Source organism: Petaurus breviceps, unplaced genomic scaffold (assembly GCF_028583685.1).
Source record: "Petaurus breviceps papuanus isolate PSGF00001 unplaced genomic scaffold, PetGlider_PUasm1.0 37, whole genome shotgun sequence".
Taxonomy (NCBI): domain Eukaryota; kingdom Metazoa; phylum Chordata; class Mammalia; order Diprotodontia; family Petauridae; genus Petaurus; species Petaurus breviceps.
Window position 1 is genome coordinate 100,505,663 of NW_027186296.1, and position 20,164 is coordinate 100,525,826.

Sequence of the window (20,164 nt, forward strand, 5' to 3'; positions counted from 1 at the left end):
GTTGTCTCAACTTTGATATCAGAAGGAGAAATCCATATGACTTTAGGAGAGGGGCTTCCCAAAGTCACAAAATTGGAGAACTGGGGGGCTAGACAGGGTCTTAGAGAGTTCATCAGGTCTAATTCTCTCATTTTTCCAATAGAATGGAAACTTTTTGAAGGCGGGAACAAATTCTCATTTTGTCTCTGTATTCTCTGGGTCTATCTAACACAGGGAGGGCTTAGCTTAAATGCCTTTTGGGTTAGATTTTACAAATGAGAAAAATAAGGCTAAGGAGTGTGAAATGATTCTCATAAAGTCAAATGAGTCCACAGCAGTAATTTTAAAAAGCTTTCCACTTCTAAGTCTTTTCCCATTCTTCCATGTCTTGTCTATTGATAACTTCTTTGAGCAAGGAATTCAGATTCATGATTCAAAGACCGTGACCCAGGCACAGTTAACTGCAATACTGTCTTCTACAATGAGCTACAGGACAGGCACAATGATTGGCTTTCCCCCCCTAGGATTCACTTAGCAAGCACTCAGAACAGCACCATCTTTTTTTCTGAAGACTTTGTTATGTCTTACAACCATAGTGAATTTAATGAACATTGACTCTGGGGAGATAGACTCTTTCTTGAAATACTTTATTTCAAGAATGAAAGCCACCGAACACTTAGTGCCTAGTAAATAAATACCTCAGTGAGAAAAATTATGACTTTTTAACTGGCAGCTTCTGCTGAGTTCTAATTTCAAAGCAAATATGGGGTTGCTGGTTTTTCTTAAGGCCTTGAGTGAATGAACTTGAGGTTTGTTTAAATAATGATGGCAATCCTTTACATTTTTATAGCTATTTATGGTCTAAAATTACTTTCATATCCATTATCTTATCTGATCCTCACACCAATCCTGTGAAATAGGCATAGGAGATATTATTAACATACCCATTTTTGCAGATAAGGATCCTGAGAATTAGATAGCAGAAGTGAATTTCCTAAGGTTAATATTTACTTAGTGACAAGAGTCCAGACTGAAATCTAGAGTTTACCTTTCACCCAGCTTTGTGAAAAAACAAAACTATTAAGTAGCTCTTTATTGCCCAAAGGATGAGCTACTTGGGATTTGAGGCCCTATACAATTTGACCCTGACTTATGTTTCCGGGTTTATTTCATAATACTGTCTTTCATAAACATTGTATTCCAATCAAACTGGATGGTTAACTGTTCCCTGAGCTCAACATGTCAACACCGGCTTCCATGCATTTGGACAAGTTCTCCCTTATGCTGGAATGCATTCCCTTCTCATCTCTGCTTTCAGTTATCCTTCTCTTCCTCAGAGTTCAACTATAGGACCCCCTCATCTGTGAAACCTCTCCTGGTCTCTCCGGCTACTAGTGGCCCATCTCCTTAAACCATCTGGTATTTTTCTGAACATGCACACATGTCTTCCCTAATAGAATATAAGTTCCTTGAGAATAGGAGTCATTTCATTGTTGTTTTATCACCAGTTTCTGTAACCAAGTGTTTTACATATGTCAAGCACTTAATAAATGATTGTTAATTGATTGATAATGGACATCAACCCCCACTTAGTGCATATCACAAGCCCCCTGCCCTTTGTCATCCTGTATGATTCTTGCTCATGTTTTCTCATAGATCTTCTACAGAGGTCCTGCCCAAGGCACTGAAGGCCTTGCTGGCTCTCACTCTTTTCATTGATCAGACTACCATTGTACCACACAGGCTGCCTGTTGATCTGTTGTCAATCATTTTGTATCCCTGGCTGTCTTCTTCAGTAATGGATGTCCCTTCTTTCCTTCCCTCTCATGCTTCTTGCTCCTCATTTCACCTACTCTAATTTCTAGAATTTCGCGTTGCTTCCCAGCCCTTCCAGGCCCTGTCCCTACCATCATCCATCAGTGGCCTTTCCTTCTTTAAGATTCAGTGCATCTGTAGCAATCTATCAAGATCCTGGTGGCTATTTTCTGCTGATCTCTACCTAAGCTTTCCCATTTTTTTCTCAATGAGTTCAATATTCACCTCATTGTTTTCCTCTCCCTGCTCCACCCCATCCCAACTTCTACCCTCATACTTGGGGCCTTCAGTTTACACATTGATATTCCCTTAGAACCCTAGCTGCTCGGTCAGCTGCACTCTGGATTCTGTTCCATCACCATCTCTTCCTTCTCACACCCCCCAACCCTCAGGAGAAAAACAATCACCAGGAAACTCATCGTCACCGATTGTTTCAGCTTTGGTACTCACATCACATCAGAATACTCAGTAGTCTCTGCCCCCTGATAACTGGAGGGCTGGAGGATGGAGCAAAAAACTCCCCCTAAAGCCTCCAGATAAGGAGGGTTCAGAAGCCCAGTGAACTCTTCATTTCCTAATAGCTGAGCTCTTTAAATTCCATTCCGCTGTCATGGTGCCCTGGGTCCCTTCTCTCCCCAACTCCTCCTAGTTTCTTTCTCTTTTTATTTTCCTTTTGTTCATCATCTTCCCCCATTAGATTATAAGCTCCTAGAGGGCAGAGACCATCTTCAGCAGTTATCACAGTACCTGGCACACCATAGGCCCTTAATAAATGTTTATTGTATTGTGCCATGTCGTGTTGTATGGTGTGGTATTGCATTGCACTATATTGTATTGTAGCTGTCTTTTTCTAGCAGTGTTTTACAACAAAAGTTGAAGAGGGTCATGGGAGTAACCCTCAATTATCTGTACCATTATACCACTCCAGTTATGCACAATGAAGGTCATACTCTTGATTACATCACCACCCATCTGTTTTCTATCTTCATATTCTGTAATCCTGAAATTCCTCTTTGATCAAAACCTCTCCTAAACCTATCTTCCCTACTCTGACCTCACTTTCCTCCCTTTAAATTCTTGACCCTTTAATTACTCACATTTGGCATTAACCTCTGCCCTTGAACACTTTGTCCCACTGTCCCATTGCTGCTCATCCTTTCTAAAGCTCCTGGATTGCTCCCATCATCCACCTTCCGCGCTCCTGCAGCACTAGAGGAAGCCACATGGCTAGAGTAGACTTGTTCTACTACAAATGTGTGAGACCTAACCTTAACTGAACCCTCAGTGCTACAGCCCAAATCTTTCACCCTTCCCTAATTAAGTCTCTGTTGAACTCCTCATAGTAGCTGTTCTATAATCTCTTTTCTTCCTGAGCCCTCTACAACAGTCTCCCCCTCCTCCTCCATCTCAGCAGAGGACTTCACCATATATATTACCGAGAACATTGTCTATTCTAAACTTCCTCATCTTCTCAATTCCATTCTTCCAATCTTCATTATTATTCTCATTTCTCACATCCTTTGCCCAATCTTGAAAGATAAGATAGACCTTTTCCTTGCCAACATCAACCCCTCTCCTTGTGCCCTTGATTTATTCCTTTGTATTTTCTCCAGGAGATTTTCCTTCTTTTCTGCCATCTTTTCTTTCTTTTCTTCTTTCTTTTTTTCAACCTTTCAACCTCTTCTTGTCCATTGGCATCTTCCCTGATTCCTACAAACATGCTCAAATCTCCCACATCCTTTTAAAAAACCCTTCATTTTATTCTAATATTCACTCAGGCTACCATCGTTTATCTCTTCTCCCTTTCATAATCAAGCACTAAAAAATCTGTCTATGCTCATTGCCTTCACTTTCTCCTCTCCCAACCCTAATCACTGAATGGTCATTGCTTCAGTCAAAGTGAGAACTCAGAAAGACCTTAGTTTAAAAAGGCCAAGGTCTCCCATTGCATCTTGGACCATCTCCAGTTGTCCCAGTCTATATCCAGCCACTGGGTCCAGATTACTCTGGAGGAGAAAGTGAGGATGGTGACTTTGCACAGTCCTCCTTCACTTTAATCCAATTCACTTGCAAGTCATGGCATCATCTTCCTGATGTCATGATCGTCTTTGAGAATGAAGGACAAACTACAAGCCATGAGTAGTCCAAGCTGCCCAATGAGAACCAACCTGGTCAGTTCCACTTGGGCATCTCGGCTCCTCCTCTCCTCTCCCTTGTTTCTTTTTTTTTCTTTTTGGAGGGGGGAAGGCAAGGCAATTGGGGTTAAGTGACTTGCCCAAGGTCACACAGCTAGTAAATGTTAAGTGTCAGGCTGGATTTGAACTTAGGTTCTCCTGATTCTGGGGCCAGTGCTCTCTTCACTGCACCCCCTAGCTGCCCCCTCCTCTCCTTTCTTCTTCTTTCATCTCCCACTCACTTCTTGAACCCTTTCAATCTGGCTTCTGTACATATTACATGATTGAGACCTCTCTCCAAGGTCCCCAGTGGTTGATCTTCTCAGTCCTAACTGAATGAAGACTGCACTGAAGTATTTAATGCTGTAGAACATCTCCTCCTTCTGAATACTTATTTTTCTGAAGTTTTGTGGCACTACACTTTTGGGGTTGGCTTTCTATATGACTAACCAATTCTTTTTAGTCTTTTTGGATCATCATCCAATCCCCTCCCTCTAAGCATGGCTATATCCTGAGACTCTCTCTATCCGAAACCCTCTGCTATTCTTTTTCTGTAGTAGGTAATGCTTATTCATTCATTGATTAATTGATTCTTGCTACTTGACTGATCCATCTATCTCCTTTTCCTATCATATGTAGCTTTCAGATATTTGTTTTTCATTATTATATATGTTTTTATTTAGCACTTTGTTTTTCAATTTTATATATGTGTGTATGTATGCAACACATATATAATTTCACTTGAGATGATACTAATATTTATTATTTACATATTTTTATCTAATACATTTTATTCTGCATATGGGTTATACAGAGAATTCTAAATAAATGCTCGGTTTATGAATGACTAAAATCAACTTTGGAAAGCCAGCAGTCTCCATTCCTCCTCTTATTTGGTTTTGTGACTTAATGTGTTTCTCTTGGAACCTTCCCATTCAGATCTGGTTCTGGGTCTTGGTCTTATTTGTTTGTTCTTAGGAGAGCAAGGGTCCATGGGAAAATCTGTGTCTTCCTGTGGATAACAACAAGGCAACTGGTTTGGTTAATGGGGGAGATGCTGCTGGTGAGAACATGCTGCAGGCTAGTTAAGTAGGGTCTTGTCTGAAAGTAGAGTTCGCTGGTGTCTTTCTCTACACGCTAAATATGGTAACTGGGAAAGAAAATAAATTCTTCATGTGAGAAACCAACATTCTAGTATTCATTGTGTTGGGATATGGTCAATCTGACATGTGCTGGTCACAGTGTTAGATGCCCCTTGTGCACTACTGAGTGTCATACTTAAAAATACTGAGACCACAGCTCTCACGTGGCCTATGTCCCTCTTGTATGTGACCTCCTCTTTACTGCTTCTACTTTACATATTATAATATTATATCATACAAGGCTCCCTGGGGCATGCTCAAAAGAGTCAAGTGGCTCTTTTGATTAATACTGATTGCCAGCATGGGTCCAAAGTCATACATAACTGTGGTCACTTTAATGATCTCCTTACCAGAAATACTGGTGAATCATAGACATTGGACCATTAAGTCATCTCATTCAAAATTGCTCTAAGTCCTACATGTGAATGGCTGGTACGTTTTTGGATTACAAACTTCTCTTTATCTTCTTCCACCCCCCCCCCCCTTTCTTTTTTCTTCTTCTGTGTAAATTTTCACAGCTACCCTGCCTAGAATTCCTACCTTTCTTCTCTCTACCTCTCCTATTCTACCTAGTTCTCTTATTCCTTCATTTTCCAATTTCCTGAATGTTTTAATGCTTCTCAGTATTTCTCAGTTGCCCCCATCTTTATTTTTTCCTTTTGCTTTGTCAGAGAAAACCCAGATATCTTGATTAAATCCATTGATCAAAACTTAAATATTAGACTGGACCAAGTTATGACCCTGTGAATTTCAAAAAGTCAGAAGACCTGGAGGGACATCAGTATCTACAAGGGTCAGAAGCTACTCTTTAGAGCATAAGTGGTGGATGGCAGTATCTGCATCAGTGGCTATGAATATACCATTACATCAAGGGAAGACAGCTTCAAAACTCTACAGGGACATTGACCCTCAGCACTCAGCAGAGAGCTATCACTAAGGGGAGCTTCATGAAGACTTCAAGATGGGTGAAAACAATTTCTAGTAATGCAGAAATATGAGTTACTCCTTTTCCTCATGGATACCTTGGACATTTACCTTTTATTTTATTATATATTATTATTTTATTATAAATTTGAACCCCCTCTACCCAAGGACCTCATGTTTACAAAAGGGGAATACACCTTCAATTTGGGGAGATTTATTTCTGTAACAATTGTTCTTGGTATATCTGGATTAGTAAATAACCTTTTTTTTTTTTTGGAGTGGGGAAGGTAGGGCAATTGGGGTTAAGTAACTTGCCCAAGGTCACACAGCTAGTTTAATGTTAAGTGTCTGAGGCTGGATTTGAACTCAGGTCCTCCTGACTCCAGGGCTGGTGCTCTATCTACTGAATCACCTAGCCACCCCTGTAAATACCTTTTCTGAAAGCTAATTAAGTCTAGTTTGATAATCAATGAGAAGTAATCATGTGAGTGCTAGTGAGCAAAAGTATTAAAATTCCATTTTCCTCAGAATTCCTCCTAGGATCCAAAATAATAAAATTTATCATGGTAGTTGGGAAAGAAACCCCAAAGGGATTGCTATACTTTTTTCTTATACAACCTCTCAAACTGAAAGAAATCTCCAAGTGCTCTTTTAGCCATAGATATTGCTAGAACATTTAAAAAGTGTTCTGTACTTCTTTGGAACAGATGTTAAGTTTTATTAGTGTCAGGAACTCCTGGGGAGGAAACACTTTCCACTAATGCAGAGTAAGAACTTCTTCACATTTTAGATTGCTTCTGGGAGCACTGAGATGTTAAGTCATTTGCTCAAAGTCACCCAGCCAGCACGTGTCAGAAGTGAAAGGTGAATCCAAGCCTTCCTAATTCAGAGGCTGACCCTCTTCTCTACATTGCTGTCAACATCTGCAGTCAGCAATTTATACATGTTGTGTGCCTGATATTGTAAAAGGAGCACTGGAATAAGGATAAGACCTGAGTTGCAGGTCTTTGTCTTTACCACTCATTAGTCATGTAGCCCTGGGCAAGTCACTTTACATCTGTTTCCTAATTTAGGAAAGGGGAATATTAATATTTGCAACCATCTACCTCACAGGGCTGTTGTGCAAATCTTTGAAGGGCTGAACTGTCCATTGCAAAAGAAGCAAGTCACCCTCCTCCATTGTGAGCTGTGGCCAATACGCCTCCATTTCAAGAAAGGCTTCAGGAGGCACTTCGTAAAGCAGCCGTTGACAAAGTGATGTCTTTGGGCAAAGTGGTTTTAGGCCAGGATTTTAACAGAGATTATAAAGGACTGCAGGAGAAGATGGGAAACAGGAAATGGGGCCAATGCTGGGAGTTGCTCTAAACCTACAAAGCAGTCTGAATACCTGGTGAATGAGGAACATGCTTTATTTCTAGAGGGTAGAGTGGAGGGGAAAATCAATATTCAGCAAGCATTGATTAAATGCCAAGCTCTGTGCTAGGTTCTGAGGATGTAGATGTAGCATGTTACAGAAAGGAGCCCTCAGAGGCTGAATATATAAAATGCTTTTGAACAGGAAGGAACTGAAATCTGTTTGGGGATCATGGCATTGAAGGAATTCTTAACCCTTTTTTCTGACATGCACATCTTCCATTGTCAGTCTGGTGAATCCCATGTGCTGCAATCATAGTGATTGAATATCTACTAGGGAAATCAAAAGGTCAGGCAGCATCTTTTTGTTTCCTTATCTGTTAAATGAGAGTCGGGTTAAATAATCTTTAGCATTTCTTTTGATTCTAAAATAGTCTGTGAATCTTGTTTCCAGCTGCCTCAATATTCGCAAGCCAGCAGGAAAGAAGATTCCAAAGCTGATGGTTGATTTGTTAACACCCAAGACAACCTTTGAGTGTCTTTCACCTTTCCCTTGGATGTCAGGCCTCTGATATTATATAACTGTAATTAAAACATATTCTAGCATTCCAGTGTCCCTCTGTGATGACATATATAAACTTTTAAAGGCAAGAGCACACCAGTGTTGGACACTTTCTTCATAAATTGAACATGTGTATTATAGGATTGGTAGAGATAGTAGGAGGTCAATACATCCACTCCCCAGCCTATAGTCAAAACATCTCGGGTTTATGAGGGTCTATCTAGAGAAATCCTAAAAAGGAAACCCTTCAACATTTTAAGCACATTCTCAAAGGAAACAATTTGCTGCTTCTATCATATGTTTCTTCCTCAGATAGTCTAGTAGCTTTCCCATATGCAGCCGTTTCTTCAAACCACTAAAAGTGGAGAACTGGGGCCTGGATAATTTAGCAGTTCAAATGAGTCATCTTTCTTCTCACTTTTGTTCTTCCCTGTGGCAGAACATGACTCTGTTTAGCTTAAGTCATATCTCTGTACCATTCTTCCGAGCAAACTCCTTTTTTCAGTCTTGGGTTCTTCCCATACTAAATAGAGGCAACTCTTGGCCTTTTAAGATACGATTTCAAAAACTATAGATTATCTCTTCTCTTTTATTTCCCACCATATGGTAATATCACTGATTATCCACACCTTACTTAAATGAAGGAGGTGGGATTCAAATCAAGCAACTTATCTCTCCTTGTTACAATTTTTAGAAATTCTAACTGGGGAAGATAGAGGTGGGAAAAAGAAGACAATATTTATTAGGTTGACATTTTTATACTTCTCAGTGACTTTGGCTTAGCCTTGCTAAAGGTTCACTGTAGTACCAACTGCTCTGCCTCCCCCACCATGAGCATCACCAAATTTCTTTGCCATCTTTTCTCCCACCTCCCCACAGTGTACCCTCAAGCCCTTTTGACCCAGGTTAAAGAGGTCAACTTCTGATGTCTGGGCAAGTTAGCAAATTTCCCTTCGAGTCTCCAGGGATCATGGCAATAAAATGGTTTTACTAGGAAGTTTGATCAGAGTACCAGGCAAGGGTGGGACACAGAACCCCATCATGCTTTTGACTCAGCAGGGACATTCTGTGATTTGGGCACCACTCTTGATTCATGGAAAAACAATCTAAAAGTGTCCTTGGCCCGTCTTGTTTGGGATGTGCCCTCAGTGAGTGACTTTGTGTTTCCAAAGGGACTTGGAAAATCTGTCACAATTCACCCCCCCCCCATTTTTAGGAGGAAATAACTTATTCCTGGGTATGCATCTGTATGCCTTTTCTGAAGACCATCCATGTGTGGATCAGATGGATTAGGATTTAACATAATAGGCCTGTTCATTCAATCAACTTTTTAAGCAAATATTTTAATAAAGTAATAACTAATAATGCTTGGTGTTTTTATCATCACTGTTTTTAAAGTATCTTAAAGGGCCCATTTCATTCCTCCAAAAATTATTTATTGTGTATGTGATGTATTCAAAGCACTGCTCTAGACACTGCATGGAGAGATGCAATGTAATGACCAGTCATTTTGTCTCTGCCCTTTAAGAACAGACCATCCAATTATGGAGTCCAGATGTATACAAGATGAAGCAGTTAAGTAACAATTCAAAACAGTTTGTGCCTTTCCTAGTTCCCCTTATTTGTAGAACTTCCCATTCTTCAAGTTATTTTGTATTTTCTTTGTAGCAACTTGTCTGTGTACATGTGGGTTCCCTCCAGCAAACTGTAAGCTCTTTGAGGGTAAGGTCTATTTTCATTTTCATCTTTGTATCCTCAGTGCCTAGCGCAGTGCCTAGAACATAGTAGGCATTTTTTAAATGCTTGTTAAGTTGAATTCTCTAACAAATGTCAGAAATAAGCTGTACAGGCTATAAATACTATTTAAGTTCAAAGAATGCATGAGATCAGTAGGTGTTAGAGGAGTAATGGAAGACTACAAAGGAAGTGGTGACCTTGACCATGAAGGACTGGTATGATTTAATTCTAGAGGAATATTATGAACGGAGGCTTACAGTAATGATGGAAAAAATGTTTTCATTTGTAATACATTACCCCAATTTTTTTCAGAGAGAACTAAAATTTAAAGGAGTTAAGGGTCTTAAGTCATAGTGAGTAATAGAGCAGAGACTCAAAGCCCAGTTTCCTGCCTCACTCCTCAAAATCTTTCCATGTTTCTATGCTGCCTGTAAAATGTGGAGTGTTTGTGTTTAGGAGGAGCACAAGCTGAGGTTGGACTGTATGTTGAAGCCAGATTATCAGAAATCTTCCTCGGAAAGTTGAGTAGTTTGAACTTCACCCTGGCAATGAGAAACCATTGGGATTTTTGGACTTGTGTGGTGCTGGGCAAGGCACTGTGCAATTAATTTACACATTGCAGGATCATTTAAGCTATAAGGGACTTCAGTGACCATCTACTCTAATTTTTCCATTTTATACACAGGAAAATGGAGGCACAAGGAATTTAAGTGATTTGCCCAAGATCATCAAATTTAGGACTTAAACTCAAGTCCAGGGCCAGTGTTCTTTCCACTGTGATATGCTGTTACAATTATTTCATTTTACGCCTAAGGGTAATATAATGTACACTAAGAGCCATGTAATTTCCTCTTCTATAGTTTTAAGGAGTTTATTTTATTTTATTTTACTAGTATTTTATATTTTCCAACTGCATGTAAAGACAAATTTTAACATCCATTTTAAAAAATTTTGAGTTCCAAATTTTCTCCCTCCTTTTTTTACTTCCTAAGACAGTAAGCAATATGATACAGGTTATATATGTGCAATCATGTAAAATATTTCCATATTAATCATGTTGTGAAAGAAGAAACAGAACAAAAAGGGTAAAATATATAAAAATAAGTGAAAATAGAATACTTTGGTTTGCATTCAGACTCTTGTCCGTTTTTTTTCTCTTTCTGGATATAATAGTATTTTTCATCATGTGTCCTTTGGAATTGTCTTCGATCATTATATTGCTGAGAAGTTAAGTCTATTATAATTGATTATTATATGCTGTTGTCATCACTGTATACAGAGTTCTCCTGGTTCTGCTCATTTCACTTTGCATCAGTTTGTATAAATCTTTCCAGATTTTTCTGAAAATCACCTGCTTGTCATTTCTTTTAGCACAATAGTATTCTATTGAATTTATATACCCCAACTTGTTCAACCATTCCTCAACTGGTTCTAGGGCATCTAGGGAGTTTATTTTAGATGAAAATTATGAATTCAATCTTAGTTGCTTTAAGTCCCTAGATAGGAAAATTTAGACAGAGATTGGGCTCTTTGCCTAAATTTATATCTATTTTTAGTTGATCTATGTTCTTAGTGACTGAGACAAAAAAATCAGATTACTGGAAATGTTTGGGTACAAAATAGCAGATTATATTATAGTATCTACAGATAGACAGACACCAGGAAGGGAAATTGGTGAAAGAGCAGACATTTTCTCAGAATTTACCTCAATTTTTTAATAAGTGGGTTCACTAGTGGAAGCAGTCTGGGTCTTCTGCTCCAAGATGCTTTTAATGCTTACAATCTTCAAAATCTCCCTTATCTGCCAAAGCTCAATCCTACCTTTTCTTTCTCCTTTCACTGCTTACCTGAGGACGGCTGGTTCTTGGCTCAGCTCTTTATAAACCTCCCATCTCTCTACTTCCAGACACGTGGCAGATGCCAAGAGATCTGTATGGTTCTGGATAGTTCTTTTATACAAATTCCTTAAGATCTGACCAAATCTCTTACTCTGTGGCTTTGATTGATTCAAAGAGGCATATGAACCCTGTTCCATACCGTTCCAATTGATTTAATCAAGGTGTTATTACCTAAGAGGAGTAGAGCGAAAGAAAGTAATATACAATCAGCAAATCAAAAATAATTCATTAAGAGTTTACTCTGTGTTAGTTACTGTGCTAAGTCCTGAGGATGTAAATTTCCTAGAAAAAGCATGTAAATAATTAGGCACATGCAAGATATGTACAGAATGAATGGAAGGTAATCTCAGAGGAAAAGGAATTAGCATCAAGGGTATGGGAAAGGCCTCGTGCTAAAGGGGGAATTTGAGTTGAATCTTGAAGGAAGCAATGATTACCAAGAGGTGGAGTTGAAGAGGTAGAGTCTTCCATGTATGGAGGACAACCAGTGTAAATGCATAGGGGACAGAGTGTCATGTTCAAGGAATAGCAAGTGGGCTTGGGTAGCTAGAAAGGGGAGTCATGGAAGGGAATAAAGTATAAGACCAGAAAAGTATAGACTAAAAAATATAGGTCAGACTATGAAGAGCTTTAAATGCCAGAGGACTTTGTATTTGATCCTAGAAATAATTGGTTATCACTTGAGAAAGCAGTATCACAAATACCAAGGTTGAAAGGATGATCAATAATGTGAAATGCTGCAAGGAGGATGAGGACTGAGTGATAGCATATTTAACAATCAGGAGCTAAGGCTGTGGTTCAGCCATTCTAGAAGGCAATTTGGAATTATGACCTCCTTCTGAAAAATGAGTAAAATGTCCACACTCTTTTACTGCTGCTAGACAGGTCGAAAATGAAAACACAGTTCCAAAATATATCAAAATATTCACAGCAACACTTTTTGTGGTCACAGAGAGCTGGAAATAAAGTGCATGTACATTCATTGAGAAGTGGCTAGATCAATTGTAATACTTAAATGTAATATAATATTATGCACTGTAAGAAATAATGAACATGGAGAATTCAGAGAAGCATGGAAAGATGTATATAAACTTCAGAGTTAAATAGGTAGATCCAGTAAAAACATTATGCAATGACTGCAAAAATTTAAATGGAAACAACAAGATGAAATCAAACGCTGATCAATGATCAAGAAACTTGACCTTGAATTAAGAGTTGAGAAAATTCACTTTCTTCTTCATAGTACTAAGAGTGTGGAATATTCCATATACTGTCACTCTTGGTTAATATTTTGGTTGGTGTTGTTGAACTGATTTGCGTTTTTTTCTTAATTTTTTTTTGCAATAATGGTAGTAAAAAGGAGTAGGATATATTCAGAAGTGAAATTAACAAAAACAAAATATATCAATATAACTTTGAGGGGGGGGTCATCAGTGATCTTTGAAAGAATAACATCAAAAGACTAATTGGATTGGATGCCTAATTGTATGAAATTTGTTAAGGAACAAATGAGTGGTAAGAAAGTGGAGGGAGTGAATTTGGACTGTTTGAAGCAAAGGCAGAGAGACCTGAGCAAAGGGGTAAGGGAGGAAAGAGTTGTTATGCAGGGTGACTTAAAGCAAGCTCCTAAAATGGACTGGAGTTGATGCTAGAAAGGGCACAAGTGAACATATTAGACTTAGAAAAAAAGGAAGGATCAACTCATCCACTGACACTGAAGAGCCACGTAAGAGGGACAGCTAGGTGATGCAATGGCTAAAGTGCCTGCTCTGAAATCAGGAAGACTTGACTTCAAATCCAGCCTCAGATACTTACTAGGTGTATGACCTTGGGCAAGTCACTTAACCTTGATTGCTTCAAAAGCAAAGCAACTTAGGGAAGACTCAGGGAAGATAATAGAGGTTCAGAGATGAGGAGGGGAGAAAAAGGAGCCCCCATTAGATGAATTCAATCCCATTAAAGTAGGAAGTGAGTCAATCTATTAAAAGAGAATAGATGTAGGTGTAGTTAAGTGTGGTGTAGACATTGTAAGGGTTGTGATAAAGAATCAATTAGAGATAAATAAAGGGATTGTTCTGTAGCCAGGAGGACCAACTTGATGTTACATAACAAGAATTTGTAGTAGACCCCATTCTTTACCATTTTGTGAATTTTCTCCAGCAATATTCACTGACTCTAGAATAAGAGAGAAGGTAGAAGGGCCTTACAGATCATCAGTTCAATTCCCTCATTGTTCAGGTGAGGAAACCAAGCGGAAACCAAGGCCAAGCAATATTGTATAGTGGAAAGGACTATGAAGTAACAAAAGACAAAAGGACAAAAGACCTGAGTTCAAATCCCACTGCTGATGCTTACTACCTGTCTAACCTTGGGTAAATCACTTTATTTCTCTAAGACTCACTTTTTCTCATCTATAAAATGAGGAGGTTGGACTAGATGATAGCATCTGAAGCTCACTCTAGCTCTGGTTCTATGATCCGGTAATGCCACGAAGTTAAGTGACTTGTCTAAGATCACCCCATCAGTAAGTGGAGGAACCATGATTCATACACAGATCCTCTTGTCCCAAAACTGTATTCTTTCTACTGTAGAATGCTGCTTCCATGGCCTGTTCCTTCTGCTGCTTTCTCAAGCTATGGGGAGAGATTTATTTAAACCAATAGAACTTTTGAGACCTGAAGCCTCAGAGTAATAAGAAGTATATAATAATAATACACACACATATGTAATAAGAAGGTGCTTCCCCTTTTCATACCACAAATATGTTCTTTCTTCTTTCTACTCTCCCATCTGAAAAGTCTTTCCTTAAAGGACTTGGGTGAAGAGATAAGTGGTTCTGGGTATTATTCTTATTTCAGGTGAATTTATTTTCTTATTGAACCTCAAATATTCTTTTTATCACTCCAGTAGCCTGATCTGAAATGATGAAATGTTGATCCTAGCATTATTGGTGATTATTCAAGAGATTTTGGATTAATAGAAGCAGAAATGGTAAAAGGACAAAGGAACAGGAACTCAAGAGTAGACAACTGTGCCTCGTGAAATTTTAATTCTAGGGTCAAGACACTGTGGTGAGAAAAAATGAAACTAGGTTAAGGTAATAGAGGAAGAAAAGAGGGAGGGATTAAAGTACTTAAGATTGCAATGAGAAGGCAGAGCAAGTTTGGGAGGAGTGAGGCAAAAGGAAGGGTGGAAGGACAGAAGCTTGAGATCAGATAAAGCCATTGCAGAGCTCAAGATCCTCCCTCAATGGGTCCTAGTTTTAGGAGATTGTGGTCTGAAGTAGAATCATCCCTCCTGTGGCGGGCTGGGGTTGAATGGAAACAGATATCACGGAAACTGAGGAAGTCTGTGGAGAGGCAGGACAAGGTGCTATAAGGATCATTAGTGTGCATGTGGAAGTTGACAAAGATGGGGGGCAAAGAGGTCGACTTGAAGATGGATGGAAGGAGAATGTGAGCCACCTATTGAATACACTTGAGGAAGGAGGGGTGGGCAGGACTGGCTGCAATTGTAGAGTGAGAAGAATCTGGACTGATGATGAGCCTTGCCGTTTCGTTTGTATTAGTAAGTAAAACTAAACCTGTCTAGTTCTGGAAAGGACATTTCTGAAGGCCTTTTATCCCTTATTTATGTTTCTGCTAAGCTTCCCCAAGAAATGTCCTTTTTTGGAACGGGAACTGGGACAGAAGTTCCTGCCTGTATTTCATTGCTTGCGTCTACATGGCATCACTAAAGGTAAGTTACAGTGTGTGTGTGTGTGTGTGTGTGTGTGTGTGTGTGTGTGCACGCGCACACACACAAATGCATGCACTCTCTGTAGAATGACTCCTTTGTCAGGGGTCCTTCTTCCCTTTACTTCTTCAGTCATTCACTGGGAGTCTACTACCAGGTACGGTGAAAACCTGAGTCATAGCCACCACGTCCTCAATTAACTATAAAATAGCAAGTTACATGCCTGCAGCCTCTGGGCCTGAATGAGATCCAGTTACGACCAAAGGAAATAAGCAAAAACCAAAACCTAGAAGTTAAATATGTGCTATCTCTGCTTTTTATAGTATTCCCAGAATCCTCGAATGTTGGGACTAGAAAAGCTCATGGGCACATTTAGGATTTCAAACTGAAAGGGATCTTAGACATTATTTAATTCAACCCAGCTAGGTAGAACAGTGAATGGAGTATTGGGCCTGGAGTCAGGAAGACTCATCTTCCTAGTTCAAATCCGGCCTCAGACACTAATTAGCTGTGCGACCCTGGAAAAGTCACTTACCCTGTTTGCATCAGTTTCCTCATCTATAAAGGAGCTGGAGAAAGAAATGGCAAACCACTCCAGTATCTTTGCCAAGAAAATCCTGGGTGGGGTCCCAAAGCGTTGGACATAACTAAAAAACAACAATTCGACTCTTTTATTTCACATATAGACAGAGAATTGATTGGACTTACCCAAGGGCACACATCTAGATATTAGTAAAATTGAAATTGCTTCATTCATATGTCTTAATTCCCAACCCAATATACTGTGCTCTACAAAACAAAATGATCTGATAGGTCCTTTTTTAGGGGTGGGAAATGCTGGGTGTATAAACTAAAGTAAAATACTGGTATTCCCATAACCTAGTGATGTGGGGAGTAGAAGGAGGCACCAATGAACTGAGGGTGAAGGTGAGGAGAGAAAGGGCATGGTGAACATGCATGTACAATTCTAAGAAGGTCATGAAATAAAATTTATGTAGGTCTTATGAACTTTGAAAACTATTTTTAAAGCTCTTTTCCACTTTTAAAGTGCATAGAAAGGATCAACAGCAGTAAATGGATTAAATTAATTTTGTCAGAGCTGTTTTCCAGATGCGTATTGGAAACTGATTCATCAATTTAGAATTACCCTTAATGTACACATACTACAGCCAGGAAATCACAAATGCTTTCAGGGAGAGTGCATTGTTACTTTATATAGTTACTGGGTCTATAAATATTCCATAAGTCTTACAAATTTGATGACCCTCTGAATGAAGGCTCAGGGAAGGTTAACTTTTAAAAACTTTAAAAAATGTTTCCCCAAATACAAATCATCACTCACCCTTATTCACCACTTTGTTATAAAACCTTTATGTATTTTAAGTTCATTTGATCTGTACAACAGTTCTGTGAAGTTGATTGTGCAGGTTTATTAGCCCCATTTTACAGATGAGGAAACGGAGATGTAAAGAGCCTTACAAGTGCTCAGGGCTACACAGAGGCTTTCCTTTATACTGGAAGCAATATTTGAAGGAATAGAAAAGTACTTATTAAGAATATTCATTGATCAAATCAGCAATCTGATGGCTTCAAGGTGGTTCTCAAATGATGGTCCAAAATTCTCTGGTGGCCTGTGAAAGCCCTCCTGGGGGCTGGGCATCTGCTCTCTTGTAGAGTGGATCTTTCTAATATTATAGGGACATATTTTCAGGGGGCGGGGCATACGTTTAATTTATCCACTATTCCCCTAAAAGAAGTCAGACAAGAACGTGACTGTCAACAGAGGCCATTTCTACCTCTTCTGGTCCTTGGGACCTTCAGTCAAGGAGAAGGTGGCACCAAGGATGTGTTCAAACCCAAGGACCTAGAAAGGTTTGAGACTGACCTGTGAGAGTTTTGGAGACAGAGCAGTGACTTTAATTCTAGGTCTATAATCAACTGGCTATGTGACCTTGGGCAAGTTACTTCCTCTTTATGAAGTTAAGTTGCCTCAACTTTAAAATAAAAGGATTGGACTAGATAAGCCCCATGGTCCCTCCCAGTTCTAGCCATCTAAATTCAAGATATCTGGTGCAAGGGAAACAAGAGAGATATATCTTATGAATGTCCTTGCCAGTCTTCCCATGGGTGCTGGTGCTTTTTATATTGGCTTTAATGATGCCAAGTGGGAGTGAGTAAGTAAATTATCCACTGGGTATTTTGCCCTTTCAGCATAGTCCATAACCTGAAAAAATTAGAGAGTAGTTATGAATTGATAATTCACCTGTGAGATTACGAAGTTATTAACTGGGGGCAGGCAGCCTGGTTCTTTGGGTACTCTCTGGGAAAGACCACCATTGACCCCAGGAAAGGGGGTGGCAATCACACTTTAATTAAACACAGAAGGTATGGGGGCAAAAAAAGCCCAGAAAATCAGAGACAAGCAGTGAAAACTACTACAGAGGGGATGAGGTGTTGAAGGAAGGCAGATAGGCAAAAGGATAGGGAGGCAGAGAGGCAGAGAATGTCAGTGACATACCCATGGATTCAAACTGGGAGCACTAGGCAACATGGACCCCCTGAAGAGGGAAGGATACTGGGAGGGCAGGAATTTGATGTCTCACTTTTATAAGGTATTTTGGGGAAATAGACCAATACCTATTGGTGCCATATCTAACATCTCTAAATTTCATCAAAGTTAAGAGTAAAACTTCAAAGCCTTTGGGAACGACTAGGTGGTGCAGTGAATAGAGCACCAGACCTGGAGTCAGAAGGACCTGAGTTCAAATCCAGCCTCAAACACTTAACACAAATACTAGCCATGTGTGTGACCTTGGGCAAGTCACTTAATCCCAATTGCCCTCCAAAAAGCAAAAAAAAAAAAGAAAAAGAAGAAGAAAAGAAAAACTTGAAGTTATCAGCATCTTTTGATGTTCTGGTGTGGATTGGCTGTGGTCTGGATTTTGTATAGAATTTACATATCGCAGGATCAGAACCCTGACTATAGCATTTAGAGGTGAAATCCTGATTCAGCACATATTACGAGGATGTGAATTTTGGTTAACATGCGACAATTTTTAATTCTATTTTTGGAATAATCTGTGTACGACTTCCAGTTTGCCCTTGACAATCTTTTTTTCCACTATTGCAATATACCCTTTATACTGGCTACCTATAAACTTATTTACTGTACTGACTAGAAGGACAGGTGGTGATGGTCAAGGGGACCAGAACAAGATACAATTTTAACACAAGGAGAAATTTGATATGTGACCAGAACTAATTATGAGAAGCATGAAGTAAGGCACTGATAGGAGAAGACTGACATTGGAAGAGTCTTCTAGTTGAGGCCCAGGGATCCCTAAGTAGGGCAGTCCCTGCCCCCAATAACTCAGTGTTGCTATGGACCTGAAACAAATACCTCCTGAATCTCAGAGACATATTGCTTTCAAGAGACTCCATCCCCAAAGTTGAGCTGTTATATATACAGTCTAGAAAAGTTCCCCTTTAAAACATGAACTACCACTCAAATTAGAGTTAATCCATTCATCATATGTGAGGCTTATGTGTATAATTCTAAAGGGAAAAAAACTTGACCTTGCAATGAAAATAATTGAAAATAAACATGTGGGGACAGCTAGTGGTGCAGTGAATAGAGCACCAACCCTGGAGTCAGGAGGACCTGAGTTCAAATCCAGCCTCAGACATGTAATACTTACTAGCTGTGTGACCTTGGGCAAGTCACTAAACCCCAATTGCCCTGCCCTCCCCCCTCCAAAAAGCAAAAAAAAAGGAAAAGAAAGTAAACATGTGTACTAGTTCCACAAAATCTTATTTGAGCTTTAACCAAACTCAATTTGAAAAGGACACTTTTTTTTTTTGCCCCTCAACTCATAACCTTAATTTTGTATGTGAAATTTTTGTGGGGTTTGTTATGAATAAAATCTTCCCAATTTCTCCTTTATTTTTTTCCCCAAGGCAAGGACCTGGAGGATATAAAGCACATTAACTTCTTCCCTGAGACATGGATAGTGCGGATTTTAGCCAACCATTACCATGCAGTGAGTTTCCCTGCTTAAGAAAAGGAAGCAGTTAGATGAATTTATTGCCTTTCTGATCCTGCCCTCTTCTCTACCCCCACCCCCCACATCCCCCACAGAGATGTTCTTTCCATCCACCACCATATTGGAGATCTTCGTCTCTGAGGTTGTGACGAATGTAGAGCATGCCTCATGCAAGGATTAGGCAAAGCAGTGACGGGAAGGAGTCAGCCTTTGGGATTGGGGGCTTTTCAGCATCACTGCAACTTAGTACTAGTCCTGGTATGCAAGGCGGCATACAAGAGAACAGCAATAGCTCGTGTTTGTAGAGTTCTTTGACATAAGACTGGATAGAGGGGCTCTAAGGCCAGCTTTGGGGTCAGAAAGTCATGCTGTGGATATGGATTTGTTGGGTGGCCTTAGATAAATGCTTTCATTTCTCACTATTGCAGATAACACTAAGATGAAAAGTTAGAGAAGAACTGCTCATCTGCACTAGTGGAGGGAGTTTCCACACCCAGAATTCCTTATCTAGTTTTGAAATGATAGGCTCAGGCTTTATACACACGCACACACATGCATGCACACACACATACATGCACATATACTATATTTGGACACTTTACATGTATATACACAACACACCCATATAGGTGTGAATGTATATATATACATGTGTATACACACTGTATGTACAACATATACACTATATGTGCATAAATACATATATAAACAGATATCTACACCATGCACACATACACTGTATACATATATATCCAATAAATATATAGATAGACATATAGACACATATCCATGCATACACATA

General features: G+C 39.4%; 1 protein-coding gene across 1 annotated transcript in view; it reads left to right on the forward strand.

The window, feature by feature from the left end:
• Positions 1–20,164, forward strand: part of BTBD16 (BTB domain containing 16) — a 107,029-nt gene that overhangs the window by 72,310 nt on the left and 14,555 nt on the right. The window contains exons 10-11 of the mRNA XM_069097406.1: positions 15,231–15,322; positions 19,277–19,359. Of these exons, the coding sequence (XP_068953507.1) occupies positions 15,231–15,322; positions 19,277–19,359 (175 nt within the window). The remainder of the gene's footprint in view (positions 1–15,230; positions 15,323–19,276; positions 19,360–20,164) is intronic.